Source organism: Cebus imitator, unplaced genomic scaffold (assembly GCF_001604975.1).
Source record: "Cebus imitator isolate Cc_AM_T3 unplaced genomic scaffold, Cebus_imitator-1.0 Scaffold823, whole genome shotgun sequence".
NCBI classification, from domain to species: Eukaryota; Metazoa; Chordata; class Mammalia; order Primates; family Cebidae; genus Cebus; species Cebus imitator.
Window position 1 is genome coordinate 162000 of NW_016108138.1, and position 21529 is coordinate 183528.

General features: G+C 46.6%; 1 protein-coding gene across 1 annotated transcript in view; it reads right to left on the reverse strand.

The window, feature by feature from the left end:
* Nucleotides 1–16750, reverse strand: part of LOC108297631 (zinc finger protein 43-like) — a 59455-nt gene extending 42705 nt beyond the window's left edge. Inside the window, 2 exon segments of the mRNA XM_037735482.1 lie at nucleotides 9549–9701; nucleotides 16567–16750. Of these exon segments, the coding sequence (XP_037591410.1) occupies nucleotides 9549–9608 (60 nt within the window). The 5' untranslated portion in view covers nucleotides 9609–9701; nucleotides 16567–16750.
* Nucleotides 16751–21529: the final 4779 nt, after the last annotated feature.

Sequence of the window (21529 nt, forward strand, 5' to 3'; positions counted from 1 at the left end):
AAACGACCATCCTGGCCAACATGGTGAAACCCAGTCTCTTTTTTTTTACTTTTTATTTTTCCTAGCAAACAATATTCTGTCATAGAAACCCAGTCTCTACTAAAAATACAAAAATTAGCTGGGCGTGGTGGTGCATGCCTGTAGTCCCAGCTATTCAGGAGACTGAGGCAAAAGAATCGTTTGAACCTGGAGGCAGAGGTTGCAGTGGGCTGAGACTGACTGCACCACCACACTCCAACCTGGGCAACAGAGCGAGACTGTGTCTCAAAGAAAAAGTAAAGAAATAAAAGAATAGCTACTCTAGGCTGGGCATGGTGGCTCACGCCTATAATCCCAGCACTTTGGGATGCTGAGGCAGGTGGATCACCTGAGGTAGGAAGTTCAAGACCAGCCTGACCAACATGGAGAAATCCCATCTCTACTAAAATTACAGAAAATTAGCCAGGCATGGCAGCACATGCCTGTAATTCCAGCTACTTGGGAGGATGAGGTGGGAGAATCGCTTGAACCCGGGAGGCGGAGGTTGCGGTGAGCCGAGATCAGGCCATTGCACTCCAGCCTGGGCAACAAGAGCTAAACTCCATCCAAAAAAAAGAATGGCTACTGCATAGACAGAGCAGCTCCAAGGGCTGCTGGTTGCCCATGTTTATGGTTGTTTCTTGATGACAGGCTGAACAACGGGTGGATTATTTATGTCTCACCTTTTCGGACAATATAGGGTAACTTCATGATGTTGCCATGGCATTTCTAAACTGTCATGGCTCCGGTAAGTGCAGCAATAATGACAATTAGAGGTCACTCTCACTGCCATTTTGGTTTGAGTGGGTTTTGGCCAGCTCTTTTACTGCAATTTGTTTTATCATCAAGGTCTTTGGGACCTATATTTTGTGCTGACCTTCTATCTCATCCTGTGACTTAGAATACCTTAACTGTCTGGGAAAGCATCCCAGGAGGTTTCAGCCTCATTTCACCCAGCTCCTATTTAAAATAGAGTTGCTCTGGTTCGCACACCTCTGACAAAGGTGTGCTTTATAAAAAGCTGGTGGGGGGATTTGGGTCAGGAAAGGCCAGGCTGTCCAAACATTCAGAAACATCTATGTGACTGTCCTTTCCATTAGGAGCCAGGACCCAGAGAGCCACTCACTTCATGTGTCTTTAATCTATGCTAGGCCCTGCTCTTGATTCACTTCTTCTACTGAACAGGTGGCTTATGGTTGGGCTGTTTACACTCAGGAGTACATTCCAGCTAGCAGCGCTGTGGCTGTGTAAACCAAAAGGTATCTGAAACAGGTCTCAATCAATTTAAAAGGTTTATCTTGCCAAGGTTAAAAAGAAGCCTATGACACAGTCTCAGGAGGTCCTGAGGATATGTGCCCAAGGTGGTCAGGGCACAGCTTGCTTTTATACATTTTGGGAAGACATGAGGCATCAATCAATATGAGTAAGATGTACATTTGATTCAGTAAAGCAGGACAGCTTGAAGTAGGGGCTTCCAGATTATAAGTAAATAAGAGACAAAAGGTTGGATTCTTTTGAGTCCTCGATAAACATTTGACTGAAGATACAATTTACTCTGGCTCAGTGAATCTGCATTTCTAAATTAACAATAGTGCAGAAGAAGCAATCAGATATGCATTTATCTCAGGTGAGGCTCAGAGAAATGGTTTTGAGTTCCGTCTGTCATTTGTTCTCAAGGAATTTCCTTGTTGGCTAATTGTGAGATATGTAGCTTTTTTATCTTTGTAGCTATCTTATTTATAAATGAAATGGGAAGCAGGTTTGCCAGACTTAGTTCCCAGCTTGATTTTTCTATTCACTTGGTAATTTTGGCATCAAGAGATTTATTTTCCTTTAACAGTGGAAACCCCTTTCATGATCAAGTGTATCTGTTTAAACTAGACAGAACAAAACAAAATATCTATTCTTAAGTAACAAACAAAAGGTTAATTAAAAAAAACTCATAAACACAAATATAACTATCACTACATCTTTCAGAATAGCCCTCCCTAAGTCTTTTAATTCTCATTCACTATAATTCAAATAGACTTTTTACATAATTTTATAGTGGATCTTAATGTCAGAGGCATTCAAACCAGAGCAACTCAATCTTGAATAGCAGCTGCGTGAAATATGCTAACCCTACTTGGCTGCATCCCCAGGTTAGGCATTCTTGTCACAGGATGAGATAGGAGGTCAGCACAAGATACACTGCACTTAGCAATTTGTCACCATCTTCTCTGATAGCAGGGTGCAAGCAGAAACAAAGAGTCACATATTTAGGTCATAGATGCAGATGTCACAAAGCCTCTGTGGTCAGGGTCAAGAAAGGAGTTTCCCATCCCCTATGTGTTGGTCTCAGATTCAATATATACAATACTTAAACTATGTGAGACTCAGGAAAAAAGGAGAGTCACAGTGATATGTCACAATTATCCTTTGTAGCAGTTTCTAGTAAAAAAAGGAGAGTCACAACACTTAAGTGATTAAAAAAACAATATGTCATAATACCTTGCTGAACAGAATCCATGCAGGAGACTCACCTAGACTTACCTAGGTGTTGGACCCAGCCATATATCACAATACGAACTGTATGTAGAGATCAGGCAAAAAAAAAAAAAAAAAAAAGTCACATCTTAGGCAGAACCCAGGCAGAAGAGAGTCACATCACCTAGGTTCTGGGTCCAGAAATGTTACAATACCCTCTGAGAAAAGGGCCCTGGCAGAAGACTCACATCATCTAGGTGAAAGGAACAGAGATAATGTCACAATGCCCCCTGTGTGTAAGGCTCAAAATGAAAAAAGAAAAATCACATAACCTAAGAGCTGGGCCCAGCTACATATCACATGCACCCCTGTGGACAAGACCAAAGCATGAGAAAAGAGTCACATCACGTAGGTGCTGGACTAAGTGATATGCTGCAATCCAAACTGTAAACACATCCCAGGAAGAAGAGGGGTCACATGGTCTAAGTAATGGGCCCAGATATGTCAAAGTGACCCCTGTGGAGAGGAACCAGGCAGAAGAATCGCGTAGCCTCTGTGCTGATCCCAGTGACAAGTCACTCTCTTTTATGAGAGCAGGGCCATGGCAGGAAAGAAGAGTCACATTATCTAGGTTCCAGGGCCAAATATATGCCACAGTCTCTCCTATAGGCTAAAGCCAAGTAAGAAAGTCACATTAGGCCACTACAGAACTTCACCTGAAACCAACAGAACGCTCGTCACACTTACCATGGGCTCATTTACTTCATTAATAATGAACATGGCCATGGAAATTCTGGTGGATGTAGTGGTCCATTTTCTTATGGATGAGATAGAAAAATGGCTTCCTGACCAATTAATGACATATTTGCCAAAACTAGCAACGAGAATCTTAATCACCAGGTTGATGATTCTAATCAAAAACATGCTCAATCTATGTACTCAACAAGACAGCTTCCGTTGCTTACGAGATGCTGAAATGCTTCAAAAACAACATCTTCTATTTTTTCAAGAAGATGATGCCTGGACAACCAGCACAAGTCATCGAGGAGGAAGACGGTAACTTGGTTGAGTTTCCTGAGCTACTCTGATGCTGTGATTCAACAACTAATAGGAAATTTGATGATGGTGTTTTCCAATCTCCTCCTTCTCTCGGACAAAGACAAAAGCATTGAAACCACGAAAATATCCCACAATAGACTGTCTGAATAAAGAATAAAAATATATAAAAATAAAAAAAGAAACTAGGAAAATACAGTGTTATTTGGCTGAAAGAAAAAAATCACATTATAGGCCAGGCATGGTAGCTCACACCTGTAATCCCAGCACTTTGGGAGGCCAAGGTGGGTGGATCATTTGAGGTGGGGAGTTTCAGACCAGGCTGACCAACATGGCGAAACACTGTCTCTACTAAAAATACAAAAATTAGCTGGGCATGGTTGTGGGTGCCTGTAATCCCAGCTACTCAGGAGGCTGAGGCAGGAGAATTGCTTGAACTGAGAGGCAGAGGTTGCGGTGAGCCGAGATCGCGTCATTGCACTCCAGCCTGGGCAACAAGAGCGAAACTCCGTCTCAAAAAAAAAAAAGTCCCATTATATAGATGATGGGTTCACAAATATGTCACTATGCCCACTGTGGGCAGGGTTCAGGCAGGAGGCTCACATTACCTTAGTTCTGAGCAAAACAACATGTCACAATGGCTGATGAGGAAAGTGCTGACAAAAAAATGTAACGTCATGTTGATGTTTGGCCCAGCAGTATGTCAGAATCTACACTGTGAACAGAATGTAGGTAGAAAAGAAGCATCACAACACCTAGGTGCTGGGCCCAGTGATAGGTAATAATTCTATGAGCCGGAACCTAGTAGAAAGAGAATCACATGGGCTAGGCACGGTGGCTTAGTCCTGTAATCGCAGCAATTTGGAAGGCTGAGGCGGGTGGATCACCTAAGGTCAGGAGTTCGAGGCCAACCTGACCAACATGGCAAAACCCCATCTCTACTAAAATACAAATATTAGCCAGATGTGGTGGCAGGTGCCTGTAATCCCAGCTACTCAAGAGGCTGAGACATGAGAATAGCTTGAACCGGGGAGGCGGGGATTGCAGTGAGCCAAGATTGTACCACTGCACTCCAGCCTGGGCAACAGAGTGAGACTCTGTCTGATGAAAGTCTCATTACCTGGATGATGGGTGCACAGATAGATTATAATGCTTCCTGCAGGCAGGACCCCACTGAAGAAAAGTTGTATCCCTGATGTTGCACATAGCAATATGTCACAATGGCCCATGAAGGCAGGACACATAACCAGGGGGCGTCACAAGCAGAAGAGTCACATAACCAGGGGGCGGAGCTTAGCAATGTCACAATGCTGCACAGTGGGCAGTGCTGAGGCAAAAATACAGAGTCACACCACCAAGGTGTTGGATTCAGCAATGTGTCACAATCTAATCTGCAGGCTAGGTACAAGGCAGCAGTCAAATCACTCAGGGCTTGGCCAAGGGGTCTGTCGCAATCACAGTTGCAAAAAATGTAGAAATGAACTTAAAAATCCCACGTCCTATTTCTAAGTATTAGAGTCAATACATTTTGTATGTTCAGTCTAAGTACACGTGAGTCACAGTCTCAAAGGTGGATTGGAAACATGCATGAGAGCCTCAATCTTTGCTGCAGACTGTGTCCCTTAATGGACTCACAGCCTCTCAGGCATGCTGAATCTTGGTCTGAGTGTCACCAACCCACATGTGAACATAATTCACATGAGGGTCAATTTTCCCACTTTTGGCTATCTCACATCTCACTCAGATGTGAGAGTCAGAACTTCTACATTGAGCTGTGTTCATGTGAAAAGTTGACAATTTTTTTACTGTTGGCTGAGTTTGCATATGAGAGTCATAATGTCACCTGTGTGCTAGGCCCTGAGTGCTTTAAACAATAGGCACGTACCACCTGAGTGCTTTATACAATAGGCATGATAGTCACGATTTGTTCTGAGACTTTTTTTTGTCTTTGTGGAGACAGAGTATCACTCTTGTTGCCCAGGTTGTAGTGCAATGGTGTAGTCTCAGCTCACTGCAACCTCTGCCTCCTGAGTTCATGCTATTCTCGTGTCTCAGCCTCCCAAGTAGCTGGGACTACAGGCACACACCACCAGCCCCCTTAATTTTTGTATTTTTAGTAGAGACGGGGTTTCGCCATGTTGGCCATGCTGGTCTTGAACTCCTGACCTGAGGAGATCTACCCATCTCAACCTCCCAAAGTGCTGGGATTACAGGCATGAGCCACCGTGTCTGGTCAAGACTTTCCAGCTGAGGCTTTTTTTCTAATACAAACTCATAATCATACCTGTGGATCTAAGCTCATGTATTAAAGTCAACATCTTTCCAATTGTCTGGGTCTAGAGAAAAGAGCCCTTGGCCAGGTGCGGTGGCTCACACCTATAATCTCAGCACTTTGGGAGGCCGAGGCGGGTGGATCATGAGGTCAAGAGATCGAGACCATCCTGGTCAACATATTGAAACCCCATCTCTACTAAAAATACAAAAATTAGCTGGGCATGGTGGCATATGCCCGTAGTCCCAGCTACTTAGGAGGCTGAGGCAGGAGAATTGCTTGAACCCAGGAGGCAGAGGTTGTGGTGAGCCGAGATCACACCATTGCACTCCAGCCTAAGCAACAAGAGTGAAACTCCGTCTCAAAAAAAAAAGACTTCACCTGCCTATGAGCTGGGTTTAGAAATGAGTCACCATCTTAACTGCTGTCACATGATTACATATGACAGTCACAATTTTTACTGTGGACTCCATTCACATGTGAAATTCAGGATCTCCCAGTCAGTGTGCTCTATGTGTGAGGGTGTCAATGTTAACATTTGATAGGTTCTGGATATGAGAAACACAGTCTCACCTGTGTTCTTGGCCCTATCATAACACTCTCTGTACTGTCCAAAGACTACATACAAAAGGTAAAGGAATGGTAATCCTTTATGATGTTCTTACCTAGAGAAGACCCAGGACTTTACCCATTTCTCTAAGTCTAGCTACGAGCACCAGTATCTCTGCTGTTGACTGGTTTGTGGTATGAGGATCATCAACACAACAGTGAGCTGGGCGAAAGTATATGACAGAATCTAACCTGTCAGTAGAAAGTAAATAGGAGAGTAACATCACCTGTGTGCTGGGTCAGAAATATATCATAATTTTTCAGGACAGGGACCAGGCAGGAGAGTCATATCACCTGGTTAACTGTCCAGGGTTATGTTACAATTCCCTCTCCAAAGCAAGGCGCAGACAACAATCACGTTACTTGGATACTGGGACCAGCTATGTCACAATTCTCTCTGCAGGCAAGGTCTGGGCACAAGAGACACAGCACCTGGCTGCTGAACCCAGAGGTGCATCACAGTCTTCCTGCAGGCATGGTGCAGATGGAAGAAGAGAGTCATTATCTCCAAAGTAATGGATGCACAGATATGTCACAAGGCTTCCTATAGACAAGGCCCAGGCAAGAGCTTTTCACCCATTTGGTTTGACCCAGCGATATGTCAAAATACCCACCATACAAGAGGCCCAGGTTAAAGAGAAGAGTGGTGACATCACCTAGATGTAGAGTCCAGTGATATGCCACAATCCTCCCCTTTTACAGGGTTCAGGTAGAAAAGAAGAGTTACGGTTGGGCACGGTGGCTCACGCCTGTAATCCAAGCACTTTCGGAGACCGAGGCGGCTGGATCACAAGGTCAGGAGTTCAAGACCCGCTCAAACTCCATGTTTCACCATGGTCAACATGGTGAAACACTGTCTCTACTAAAGATACAAAAAATTAGCCAGTCATGGTAGTGCGTGCCTGTAATCCCAGCTACTTGGGAGGCTGAGGCAGGAGAATCGCTTGAACCCAGGAGGCAGAGGTTGCAGTAAGCAGAGATTTTGCCATTGCACTCCAGACTGGGCGACGGGGCAAGACTCTGTCTCAAAAAACAAACAAACAAAAAGAAGAGTTACATCACTTAGGTAACAAACAAAAAGATAAGTCATAATTCCTCTATTAGCAGGGCTCATGCAAGAGAGTCACATCACCTAGGTGTTGGACCAGCCATATTTTAATATATACAATTTGTTTCCCCTCGGTGTTAGTGAATTATGTATTGTATATATTGAAAATTGTGTATATTTTTAAAAATGGCTGGGTCCAACAACTAGGTGATGTAATTTTCCTGCATGGGTCCTACTAATGGAATTATGACATATCTTTCTGTTTCTCCTCTAAGTGATGTGACTCTCCTTTTCTCCCTGAAACCTAGAGTAGGAGAGGAGAGTCACATCGCCAAGGTGCTGGGCCCAGTGATAAATCACAATCCCTCCTTGGTCAAAAACCAAGCAGAAGACAAGGGTAACATCACATTGTTACTAGGTCAAAAATTATGGCACAATACTTTCGGAAAAGAAGGGGCCCATGCAGCAAAGTCACATCATCTAAGAGAAGGCTCCAGAAATATGTCAAAATGCCCTAAGTGAAGAAGAGTCACATAACCTAGGAATTAGGCCTAGTTATATGTCACAATCACCCCAGTGGGCAGGACTGAGGCGTGGAACAATAATCACATTATGTAGGTCCTGAGACAGGTGATATGTCACAATCCCAAGTGACACTTGTCACTTGGGATTGTGACATATCACAATATGTGGATAAGTCTCAGAGGCAAAAGGAGAGTCACATCATCTAGTTTACCAGTGCAGGCAAATGTATACAATGTCCTCTCTGGACAGGGACCAGGCAGAAAAATCAAATCACCTGTGTGCTGGGCCTAGTGATAAGTCACCCCCTCTTCTGTGGTCAGGGCCCAGGCAGAAGAGAAGGGTAACATCACCTAGGTGCTTGGCCCAGATATGTTACAATGTCTCCTAGGGAAAAGCCCATGTAAAAGTGGAGAGTAACATAAAATAGATGATGGATCGGCCAGGCGCGGTGGCTCATGCCTGTAATCCCAACACTTTGGGAGGCCAAGGCAGGTGGATCACCTGAGGTCAGGAGTTTGAGACCAGCCTGACCAACACGGTGAAAACCCGTCTCTACTAAAAATACAAAAATTAGCTGGGCATGGTGGCGCACGTCTGTAATCCCAGCTACCTGGGAGGCTGAGGCAGGAGAATCACTTGAACCCGGAGGCAAAGGTTGTGGTAAGCCAAGATCGCGCCACTGCACTCCAGCCTGGGCAAAAAGAGCAAAAATCCATCTAAAAAAATAATAATAATAGAGCCAGGTGTGGTGGCTCACACCTGTAATCCCAGCACTTTGGGAGGCCAAGGCCAGTGGATCACCTGAAGTCAGGAGTTCGAGTCCAAGCTGGCCAACATGCTGAAACCCTATCTCTACTAAAAATACAAAAAATTAGCCAGGCATGGCAATGTATGCCTATAGTCCCAGCTACTCAGGAGGTGAAGGCAGGAGAACTGCTTGAACCTGGGAGGCAGAGGCTGCAGTAAGCCAAGATTGCACCACTGCACTTCAGCCTAGGTGAAAGAGCAAGACTCCATCTCAAAAAAAAAAAAGAAAAAAAAGGGGGCCGGGTGTGGTGGCTCACGCCTGTAATCCAAGCACTTTGGAGGCCAAGGCGGGCAGATCACCTGAGGTCAGGAGTTCAAGACCAGCCTGACCAACATGAAACCCTGTCTTAAAAAAAAAAAAAAAAGATGATGGGTCCAGAAATATGGCAAAATGTCTCCTGTAGCCAGGGTCTAAGGAGGAGATTCATATCACCTTGTTGTTAGACCCAGCAATATGTTACAATAGCCCATGTGGCACAGAAAAGAGAAACATATTACCTGGGTGCAGGGACTACTGATATGTCACAATGCCCTCTGTGGCAGCACCAAGGCAAGAGTATAGGGTCACATCATCTACATGCTGGGTCCAGCGATATGTCGCAATCCTATCTGTGTGCTGGGCCCAGGCAGGAGTCAAATCACTCATGTTCTGAGCAGTGGCATGTGTCACAATCATACCTGCAGAAAGACCCAGAAATGAGAAAACAATTCTTCACATGTCTTCATTCTAGGTATGAGAGTCAATACCATTTGGATGTTGGGTTTAAGTACAGAAGTCACAATCTCAGTGTAGATGAATCCATGCATAACAGCCTCAATCTCTTCTGCAGACTGTGTCTCCTCAGTAAAATCACAGTCTCACAGGTGTGCTGAACCTTGATCTGAGAGGCACCAATCCATCTGTGAACGACATTCACAAAGAAGAGTCACTTTTACAGTCAGGCATGGTGGCTTACACCTGTAATCCCAGCACTTTGGGAGGCTGAGGCAGGTGGATCACCTGATGTCAGGAGTTAGAGACCAGCCTGGCCAACATGGTGAAACCCTGTCTATACTAAAAATACCAAATTAGCCGGGCATGGTGGCATGTGCCTGTAGTCCCAGCTACCTGGGAGGCAGAGGTAGAACTGCTGAAACCCAGAAAGTGGATGTTGCAGTGAGCTGAGATCATGCCACTGCACTCCATCTCAAAACAAACAAACAAAAACAAAAATGAGTCAATTTTGCAACTTTCCACTGTCTCCAGGTGTGGCATCCAGAACTTCAGAAGTGGGTTGTATTTATGTTAAGGGATGACAATATTTACTGTTGGCTGGGTGTGCATGAGTGTCACAATGTCACCTATGTGCTGGGCCATGTAAGGGCACTCAGTGTGTTACCCAAGGGTACAATATGCATTAGATTCGAATCCACTCTGAGATCTTCATGGTCGCATGAACACAGGATCGTACCTGTGGCCCTAGGCCCAGATTTAAGAGTCAACATCTCTCCAACTGAATGATCCGTACAGGAGAGTCATCACCTGTTCATGGGCTATGTTTAGAAATGAGCCATCATTCCTACTCTGGCTGGATGTTTGCATATCACAGTCACAATTCCAACTGTGGACTGCATCTGCATGTGAGATTTAGGACCTCATCAATGAGCTTTGCCCATGCTAAGGTTACAATTACAACGATTGGCAGGGTGTCCATTTAAGAAACACAATCTCAGGCCGGGAGCGGTGGCTCATGCCTGTAATCCCAGCACTTTGTGAGGCCGAGGCAGGCAGATCACCTGAGGTCAGGAGTTTAAGACCAGCCTGACCAACACTGTGAAACCCCGTCTCTACTAAAAATACAAAAAATTTGCTGGGCATGGTGGCTGGTGCCTGTAATCCCAGTTACTCGAGAGGCAGAGGCAGGAGAATCACTTGAACCCGGGAAAGGCAGTTAGCCAAAATTGCACCACTGCAGCCCAGCCTGGGCAATAAGAGCAAAACTCCATCTCAAAAAGAAAGAAAGAAACACAATCGCAGCCGGGTGTAGTGTCTCATGCCTGTAATCCTAACATTTTGGAAGGTCGAGGCAGGTAGATCACCTGAGGCCAAGAGTTTGAGACCAGCCTGACCAACATGGTGAAACTCTATCTCTAATAAAAATACAAAAATTAGATGGGCATGGTGGTACACGCCTGTAATCCCAGCTACTCGGGAGGCTGAGGAAGGAGAATCACTTGAACCCCGGAGGTGGAGGTTGCAATGAACTGACATCGCGCCACTGCACTCCAGCCTGTGCTGGAGGGGTGTGAGACTCAGTCTCAAAAACAAACAAAAAAAGCCACAATCTCATCTGTGTTTTTGGCTTGTGATGATACTCTCTGTGCCACCTAAGAGCTTTTACAACATTTGAGGGAGTAGTAATTCTCTATGACCTTTGCAAAAAAAGAAAGCTTAGAATCATGTTTGTTTTCCCAAGCCTAGCTAGGCAATGTGTATCTCTTTTACTGCCTGGTTCAAGGTACAAGAATCATCATAGTGATTGTAAGCTGGGGCAAAATATATGTTACAATTACACCTATGGGTAGGGAGTGAGCAGGAGAGTCACATCACCTGGGGCTGGTCCAGGCATATGTCACAATCTTTTTTGAGGGCAAGGAGCAGGCAGGAGAGTCACATCACCTAGATGCTTGGCCAGAGATGCCTTAAAATCTCTCCCTATAAGATGGGCACAGGCAGCAAGTTACATCACCTGGGTGCTGGGCCCAGCGATATGTTACAATGCTCTCTGTGAGCTACACCCTGAGAGGTAAGACACATTATCTGGTGCCTGATCCCAGTGATATGTTACAATCTTTTTTTGGGACATGGTGCATATAGATGAGGAAAGTCACATCTTATAATTGATAGATGTCTAAATATGTCACAAGGTTCCCTGTGGGCAGGGCCCAGGCAGGAGCCTCCTATCCCCGAATGTCAGACCCAGTGATATGTAACAATATCCAAAATATGCAAGGTCCAGGCAAAAGATAAGAATTACATCATCTAAGTGCTGGGTTCAGTGATACATCACGATCCTCCTTTGGCAGGGCGCAGGCTGAAAAAAAGTCACATCACCTAGGTGATGAATTAATAAAATATGTCATAATACTCTCGGGGCCAGGGCTTATGTCAGAGACTCCCATCACCTTGGTGATAGACCCAGCTATATGTCACAATACAAAATGTATGCAAGGCCCAGACAAGATAAGACAAGAATTCCATTGTGTAGGGGCTGGGCCTAGTGATACATCTAAATCTTTTTTTTTTGGTCACAGTCCAAGCAGTAGAGATGTCATATCAACTAAATGCTGCATCCAGCAACATGTCACAATACCCACTGAGAGGAAAGTCCAGGCAGAAAAGTCACATCACCTAGGTGAAAGGCCCAGAGATATTTCCTAGTGCTATCGTTTGCAGGGCTCAGGAAGAAGACAAGAGTCAGATAACGTGGGAGCTGGTGGCACAATCACTATAGTGGGCAGGGCCTAGGCATGAGAGGAGAGTCACATCACACAGGTGCTGGGCCAAGAGACATCTCACATTTCCTACTGTGGACAGGTTCAGAAAAAAAGAGATTTATTATTTAGGTGATTGGCCAAGAGATATGTCACAGTGACTACTTGGACAGGGACCAAGCATAAGAATCACATCACCTGTGTGCTGGGCCAAGCAGTAAGTCACTCTCCTTAATGTTAGCATGACCCAGGCCCAAAGATATATTACAATCTGACCTATGGACAAAGCCCAGATAAAAAAGTAGAGTCACATAAAATAGTTGATGAGCTCAAAGATATATCAAAATATGGGCTGGGCGCAGTGGCTCAAGCCTATAATCCCAGCACTTTGGGAGGCCGAGGCAGGTGGATCATGAGGTCAAGAGATTGAGACCATCCTGGTCAACATGGTGAAACCCCGTCTCTACTAAAAATACAAAAAATTAGCTGGGCATGGTGGTGCGTGCCTGTAATCCCAGCTACTCAGGAGGCTGAGGCAGGAGAATTGCCTGAACCCAGGAGGCGGAGGTTGCGGTGAGCCGAGATTGTGCCATTGCACTCCAGCCTGGGTAACAAGAGCGAAACCCCGTCTTGGGGAAAAAAAAAAAAAAGATATATCAAAATATTTTTTGTAAGCATAGTCCAGGGCAGGAAACTCACATCACTTGGATATAAAACCCACCAATATGTCACAATGTCTTATTTGAGCAGGGCCAAGAAAAAAATAAGAGTAGTATCACTTTGGTGCTGGATTCAGCAATATTTCACAATCTTCCCTGTAGAAAAAACTAAGAAAAAAAAAAAGAAAATTAGGGCCAGGCACAGTGGCTCACACCTGTAATCCCAGCAATTTGGGAGGCCTAGGCAGGCAGATCACCTGAGGTCAGGAGTTCAAGACCAGCCTAACCAACAAGGAGAAACCCTATTCTCTACTAAAAATACAAAATTATCTGGGTGCGGTGGCGCATACCTGTAATCCCAGCTACTAGGGAGGCTGAGGCAGGAGAATCGCTTAAACGCGGGAGGTGGAGGTTGTCTGTGTCGAGCTGAGATCACGCCACTGCACTCCAGCCTTGGCAACATGAGCAAAACTCAGTCTCAAAAAATATATATATATAAAATCAGCTATGTGCTGGAAAATGTCACAAAACTTCCTGAGAGCAGAGACCAGTAAGACAGAAAGTCAAATCACCTGTGTGACTGGTGCAAAGATATTTCAAAATGTCACCCATAAGCAGGGTCCAGGCATAAAAGTTGTATCACCCGGCCGTTGGACCCAGCAATGTGTCACAAGGGCCCAAGTGGGCATATCACAAGCAGAAGAGTCACATAATGTCAGTGCAGGGCCCAGCAATATGTCAATGTCTGCTGTAGGCAAAACCTAAAACCAGGGAAGAATCCCATCAGCTAGGTGCTGGGTGTAGCAATATGCTACAATGTTCCAGTAAGCAGGGACCATGCAGAAGAAGATAGTCACACCACCTGGACGCTTGGCCCAGCAACATGTCAGCCACCATTCCAGTAATAAAGACCAAGGCAGAAAAAACACATCATTTGGTTGCTGGTCACAGCAATATGCCTCAATTTACCCTGTAGGCAGAGTGCAGGCAGAAGAAGAGAGTTACATCTCCTAGGTGAGGAAGGCAGACACATGTCACAATGCTCCCTGCAGGAAGGGCCCAGGTAGGAGACTCCCATCCTTTAGGTATCGAGCCAAGCAATATGTCACAACACACAAATATGTAGGGAATAAGAAAAGAGAGTCACATCACCTTGATGGTAGGTCTCTGTGAGCAGAGACCAGGCAGAAGAAAGTAACATCACCGGCTGGGCACAGTGGGTCACACCTGTAATCCCAGCATTTTGGAAGGCCAAGGCTGGTGGATCACTTGAGGTCAGGAGTTTGAGACCAACACGGTCAACAGGGTGAAACCCCATCTCTACTAAAAATATAAAAATTAGATGAACGTGGTGGCACATGCCTGTAGTCCAAGCTACTCAGGAGGCTGAGGCAGGAGAATCACTTGAACCTGGGAGGCGGAGGCTGCAGTGAGCCAAGATCACACCATTGCACTCCAGCCTGGGCAACAGAGCAAGACTCCCATCTCAACAACAACAAAAAGAAAGTAACATCACCATGGTGATGGGCATCACTGAGTTATATGACAAACAAAGCTTCATGTAGGCAGGATCCAGAAAGAAAGTGTTACATACCCTGGGTGTTGGACCCAGCAATGTGTAACTTTTTTTTTTTTTGAGACAAGAGTCTCATTCTGTCACCCAGGCTGGAGTGCCGTGGCGAATCTCAGCTCACTGCAACCTCCATGTCCTGGGTTCAAGAAATTCTCCTGTCTCAGCCTCCTGAATCACTGGAACTACAGGTGCACTGTAGTTCCCACTCCCAGCTAATTTTTGTATTGTTAGTAGAGATGGGTTTTTACCAGATTGATCAGGCTGGTCTTGAACTCCTGACCTAAGGTGATACACCTGCCTCAGCCTCCCAAAAGTGGTGGCATTACAGGCATGTGCCATTGTCCCCGGTCTTATATGTAACCGTTTCTAATGCAATGTATTGTGCCTCAATACGGCACAAACACGTAGGGTACAAGTGGGAGAGTCACATAACATGGGTGCAGAATCCAGTAATATTTTATAATACTCAAAATTTGTGGGGTCCCATAAAAAGAGGACTGGGTGCTGGGACCAGTGATATACTACAATCTTACCTTTGGGATGGGACCAGGCAGGAAACCGAAATCAATCAGGTGCTGGACAAAGGAGTATGTCACAATCACACCTGCAGGAAGGTCCAGTGATGAATTAACAATCCCACACAGGTTCCCGTTCGAGGTATGAGAGTCACCATATTCTTTATGTTGGGTCTAAGTACGCTACTGACAATCTCACCAATGAACTGAACCTGTGCATGAGATCCTCCATCCCTCTTGTGAACTGTGTTCGCTCTGCCTTCAGCTCAGGTATGAGAGTCAACATGTCCTTAGGAGGACATGAAGGCAGAATTTTCATTGGTTCAGATAGAAAAATTCTCATCTGCCTATGAACTAGATTTAGAAATGAGTCATTATTCAAACTCTTGCCGAATGCTCACATATGACACTCACAATTTCAACTGTGGACTGTGTCTGTACAGGAGATTCAGGACCTTACCAGTGGGCTCCATCACTATGTGAGGGTGACAATTTTAACGGTTAGTAGGTGAGCAATGAAGAAACACAATCTCACCTGTGTGCTGAACACTCTCTGTACCACAAGAGATTTATATTGTATTCAAAAAAGTGGTAATTCTTGACTGGGCATGGTGGCTCATACCTGTAATCCCAGCATTTTGGGAGGCCGAGGTGGGTGGATCACTTGAAGTCAGCAGTTCAAGACCAGCCTGGTCAACATGGTGAAATCCTATCTCTACTAAAAATATAAAAATTACCCGGACATAGTGGCATGCACATGTGATCCCAGGTATTTGGGAGGCGGAAGCAGGAGAATCACTTGAACCCAGGAGGAGGCTGCAGTGAGCCAAGATCATGCCACTGCACTCCAGCCTGGGTGACAAAGTGAGATTCCGTCTTTAAAAATAAATAAATAAAGGCCAGGCGTGGTGGCTCACACCTGTAATCCCAGCACTTTGGGAGGCCGAGGGGGGGTGGATCACGAGGTCAGGAGTTTGAGACCAGCCTGACCAACACGGTGAAACCCCGAATCTACTAAAATACAAAAAAAAAAAAAAAAATTAGCAGGGCGTGGCGGCATGCGCCTGTAGTCCCAACTACTCGGGAGGCTTGAACCCGGGAGGCGGAGTTTGCACAGATCCGAGATCGGGCCACTGCACTCCAGTCTGGGCTACAGAGCGGGAGTCTGTCTCAAAAAAACAAACAAAATTTTAACAACGGAAACTGAAGACCCCAGGGCCGCAGCCCGTCCCGCGTACACACCGAGTCAGGATTCCGCCCCGAGGACTCGCCTCTGAACAATCTGGGCAACACTCGGGGATGAGGGTGCAGAGCTGCCCAGGGAACTCCAGACAGGGCGCCACGCAGGGAAGTGGGGCGGGGGGGTGGAACGCAGGGGTCTCAGCTGAGGGCCCAGACGCCATCTTGCGGACAGAGAGGCCTGGGGAGGAGCTGCGCCAGAGGGGACTCAGGTTGGTGACCCAGGAGCGGGCGGTGGGGAGACCGGTCCCGCCGGTTTTACAGCTCGCTCCTGGCTCTCGGGAGGCCCAAGCCCGCATACTCACCATTTCCCAGCTTCCAGGATGTCCTGGCATCTTAGCTCTGCGTCTCCCAGGACCTGCAGATCACAGGGCAACGGAAGCTGTGACAAAGTCACGGAGTTGGGGTGGATACCGAGGTGGAAGAGCGGAACAGCAGAGACGGATCCCAACTTCTGGCGGGTGCGAGAGACAAAGGCCCCGCCACACGCCGGAAGCCACGCCCTCCTCTCCAACGGCGCTTCTGATTGAACGGTTCCCACGCCAGCGCCACTGATTGGATAAAGCCCCAGGAACACCTCCCACCCCCACCCTCCCCAGCATTAGTGCATTTTTTGGACGAGGAAACAGGCTCAAGTAGGCGGGATCACATGAATTACAGCTAATTAACAAGTGAGCTGAGGCTTCAAATACACTTGCTCTTTCCCTTACCCGGGTCTGCTTGTATAATGCATTTTAGTAGTTACCTAAGGGTAAGAAACAGAACATTTGGACACATGAATTATGTTGCCCAAATTTGCTCATCTTAGAAAAGCTTCACCAGATCTTTGTGAAGTGGCTATTCTCAGGGTAATTTTGCCCTGACTGTGCTGCATCTCAGTCTGACCTCTCTTTTTTTAAGTTACCGGATTGGGCCAGATGCGGTGGCTCACGCCTGTAATCCCAGAATTTTGGGAGGCTGAGGTGGGTGACCTGAGGTCAGGAGTTTGAGACCTGCCTGACCAATATGATGAAACCCCTGTATCTACAAAAACTACAGTAAATAAATAAATAAATAAATAAATAAGCAGAGCGTGGTGGCATGCGCCTGTAATCCCAGCTACTCGGAAGGCTGAGACAGGAAAATCACTTGAACCCCAGAGGCCGAGGTTGCAGTGAGCTGAGATTGCGCCATTGCACTCGAGCCTGGGCAACAAGAGCAAAATGCCATCTAAAAATAAAATAAAATTACTGGATTGGCTGGGCACCGTGGCTCGCCTCTGTAATCCCAGCACTTTGGGAGGCGGAGTCCAGTGGACCAAAAGTTCGGGAGTTCGAGACCAACCTGACCAATATGGTCATTTGTATTTTTAGTGTTGACAGGTTTTCACCATGTTGGTCAGGCTGGTCTTGAATTCCTGACCTCCAGTGATCTGCCTGTCTCGGCCTCCCAAAGTGTTGGGAATATGGGTATATCAAATTATTGAAATTGAGAAGCCACTCCCCTGAGACTCTGGGGCAGTAACACAAAATAGATGATGGGTCGACCATACCCGGTCGACCCATCATCTATTTTGTGTTACTCTCCACTTTTACATGGGCTTTTCCCTAGGAGACATTGTAACATATCTGGGCTAAGCACCTAGGTGATAATACCCTTCTTTCCTGCCTGAGCCCTGATCACAGAAGAGGGGCTGACTTATCACTAGGCCCAGCACACAGGTGATGGCCAGAATACAGAGCCAGATTCATGGTACCTAGGATCCACACATAAGGGCTGACATCCACCTGGGATTCACAAGAAAGGACCAGACTTTGGATCTTGTCCAGTGAGCTGTTGTGGTTGTGTGAGGGTCTCCTGGTGTAAGCTGAATCTGGTGGCAGAATCTCTTAAGCGCAAAGAAACACGGGAGCAGAGGGAGGGCAGGGCCACAACTGTCCAGAGCCATGAAGACAACGACATCTCCCATGTGTGAATTGTATTACTAGAGAAAGGCATTCTTGTCCTTGTACCCAGCGGATAATTGAGCAGGTATAGGTAATATCAGATCTGGATTGAAACTTAAAGGCTGTTCTTTTCTCTTTTCTTTTTTTTTTTTTTTTTTTTTTTTTTTTTTTTTTTTTTTTTTTTTTTTTTTTTTTTTTTTTTTTGAGACGGAGTTTCGCTCTTGTTACCCAGGCTGGAGTGCAATGGCGCGATCTCGGCTCACCGCAACCTCCGCCTCCTGGGTTCAGGCAATTCTCCTGCCTCAGCCTCCTGAGTAGCTGGGATTATAGGCACGCGCCACCATGCCCAGCTAATTTTTTTGTAGTTTTTAGTAGAGACGGGGTTTCACCGTGTTGACCAGGATGGTCTCGATCTCTTGACCTCGTGATCCACCCGCCTCGGCCTCCCAAAGTGCTGGGATTACAGGTGTGAGCCACCGCGCCCGGCCTCTTTTCTCTTTTCTTTTTCTTTTCCCCTCCCTCCCTTCCTCCTTCCCTCCCTTCCTTCCTTTCTTCCTTCCTTTTTTTTTGGTTGACAAATGCTGTTTATTGTTCTGTTACACAGAAAAGTATAGTTTCTGAGGCAAAAAACATACACGCTCTGCTCCTCACAAAGCTACTGAGTCACTAGGGCAGGCACACAATGGTCACACATGCTTGGTGGAGGCCACGGACTCATGGATGCCGAGGATGGGCAATGGGGTGGTCTGGCCCCCAAACAGGCTGTGCAGTGCCTGGGGACAGGGCTGGACTGGGAAGGCCAGGATGGATGCAGAGGGCCGCTGGGTCCCTTCTCATGTTTCTCAAATGCAGAAAGTCTGCCAGGCTTTGGTGGCTGCTGGAAAGGCCCCAGCCCAGGGCAGGGCCTCCAGGTCCCAGGACAAGGCTAGCCTGCATGTGTGGGGGTAGAGGAGAAAGTGGGGATGGTGGAGCCAGCTGCATGCCTAGGTCTGGGAACAGGGGCTATGCCCTTTTTGGCACTCTTGTGAGTGCAGCTCCTCAAAGGGGGTTTCTGAGTTTCTAGGCCTCTTGGCATCCTAAGGAGCATGTGGAAGGCAGCCTTGCTTCTCACCAGTGACAGACGGGGCCACCCAGGCATCCCCTGCCTCGCTTGGCCCCAGGGACACAGCAGATGCCTGCGACAGATGATGGGCTGCCCTAGAGCTGAGGCCTGTCCCTGAGAGGAGGCTGTGACAGGATTGCTGTCTTACACAATTACCCTGAAATTTCTCTCAGAGCAAGTGCTCCTTGTCACATCCCAGATCATCCATTGGCAAGACTGTCACTTACACACGGTTTTCAGAGAACTCTCTAATACAGAATGCAAGGGTTGGGTGGCAGGAGTGAGGGCCTGTACAGATAAACGCAGGTGCACTGTACAGGGCTGGGGAGTCCTGGGGGTCGCCTCAGGTGGCCAGAGGCAGTGACAGTGCTGCCAAGGTGGGCTGCTGCCACCCAGAGCCCACATCTTCTGGCTGCCCCAGAATCTCAGGGGAGTGGCTTGAAGGCAGCCCAGGTCTCCTGCACCCAGGACATGTGCCTAAACTGGCAGCAGTTATGGCTGCTCCAGCTGGGGCTGGTACACATACCGTATACTGGGACTGCAAAGGGACCCTCAGAAGGAATACAGCACAGAGCCTCCCACCCTATGCCACCCTAGCTAAGTTGGGCCCAGACCACTACACCCCCTGCTAATCCTTTGGAGCCCCAGGTTCACTCATAGGCAACAGTCAAGGCTGAGGCTGCAGGTGGCGGTTGGGGCTATCCCCAGATGTTTGAGAAGGGAGCAGAGTAGCTGTGTCCCCCAAGGCAAGGCTGTTCTCTTTTTTATTCTGGCCCCACTGAGTCAGCCTGAGTCTCCACTGTTTGAGTAACTATTGGAGCATCAGCCCAGGGCCACTGCGGATCCTCTCACTAACACCTAGGAGTCTTTTTTTTTTAAAGATGGGGTTTCACCACGTTGGTCAGGCTAGTCTTGAACTCCCGACCTCAGGTGATCCGCCCACCTTGGCCTCCAAAGTGCTTGGATTACAGGCGTGAGCCACCACACCCGGCCCTCACCTAGGAGTCTTTGAGACATTTGGGGATGTCCTGTGCAGACGGCGGTCAGGCTGACAACAGAATCCAACCTTCCTCCCATCTCAGAGAAAGAATGAGTAATCCAGGGCTTGTTTCTCCCCTCACAGAAGCAATCTCCTTTTTGGTGTCCAAACGGAAGTTGCTTCCATTTTCTGATACCTGGGGGAAGAACAAATAGGAGGTCTGGAGACTCAAACTGATAGGTTAACAAATGGCTTCCAATCCCTTTGGCCATGAGGCGAAGCACTCATGGATCCAAACATCCAAGAATTTTTATTGTAGAGCCAAAGAACAAATCACTGAATTAAGAGTAATGTGATCAGAACTGCATATCACTTGAGGTCAGGAGTTCAAGACCAGCCTGGCCAATATGGTGACACTCCATTGCTACTAAAAATACAAAAATTAGCCAGGTGTAGTGGTGGGCACCTGCAATCTCAGCTACTCAGAAGACTGAGACTGGAGAATCTCCTGATCTCAAGAGGTGGAGGTTACAGTGGGCCGAGATCACACCAGTGCACTTCAGCCTGGGCAACAGAGTGAGACCCTGTATGAAAAAAAAAAAAAAAAAGAAAAAGAGTAACGTGACCAGAATAAAGAAAGGAGTTGTATAGAGGATTTTGGCTTCATCCGGGACACTGCTCTTATGTTCTTTTTGCGAGTACTGATGTCACCACCTGAAAGGCTACTCATGGATTGAAGAGTTCTTGTTATTGTTATTATTGCTATTGCTTTCCCCTTATTTAGTTTCTGGGCCGGGCGTGGTGGCTCACGCCTGTAATTCCAGCACTTTGGGAGGTCGAGGCACACAGATCACGAGGTCAACAGATCGAGACCATCCTGGCCAACATGGTAAAACCCCGTTTCTACTACTAAAAGTACAAAAAATTAGCTGGGCGTGGTGGTGCGTGCCTGTAGTCCCAGCTACTTGGGAGGCTGAGGCAGAAGAATTGCTTGAAACCCGAAAATGGAAGTTGCAGTGAGCTGGGATCACGCCACTGCACTCCAGCCTGGTGATAGAGTGAGATTTGGTCTCAAAAAAAAAAATTTTTTTTTCTAATATAATTTTTCTAGAAAGACCTACATGTTTTTGTTAAATTGATTGTTATTGTATTATGCAAAATAGATAGGGTTGAGGCTTAAACTGTTAAAACCAGAAACATTCTGGGAGTCAAGTTCTTGTTGGTCAGGTTTAGAACAGAACTGAAAATAAATCAGCAGCATA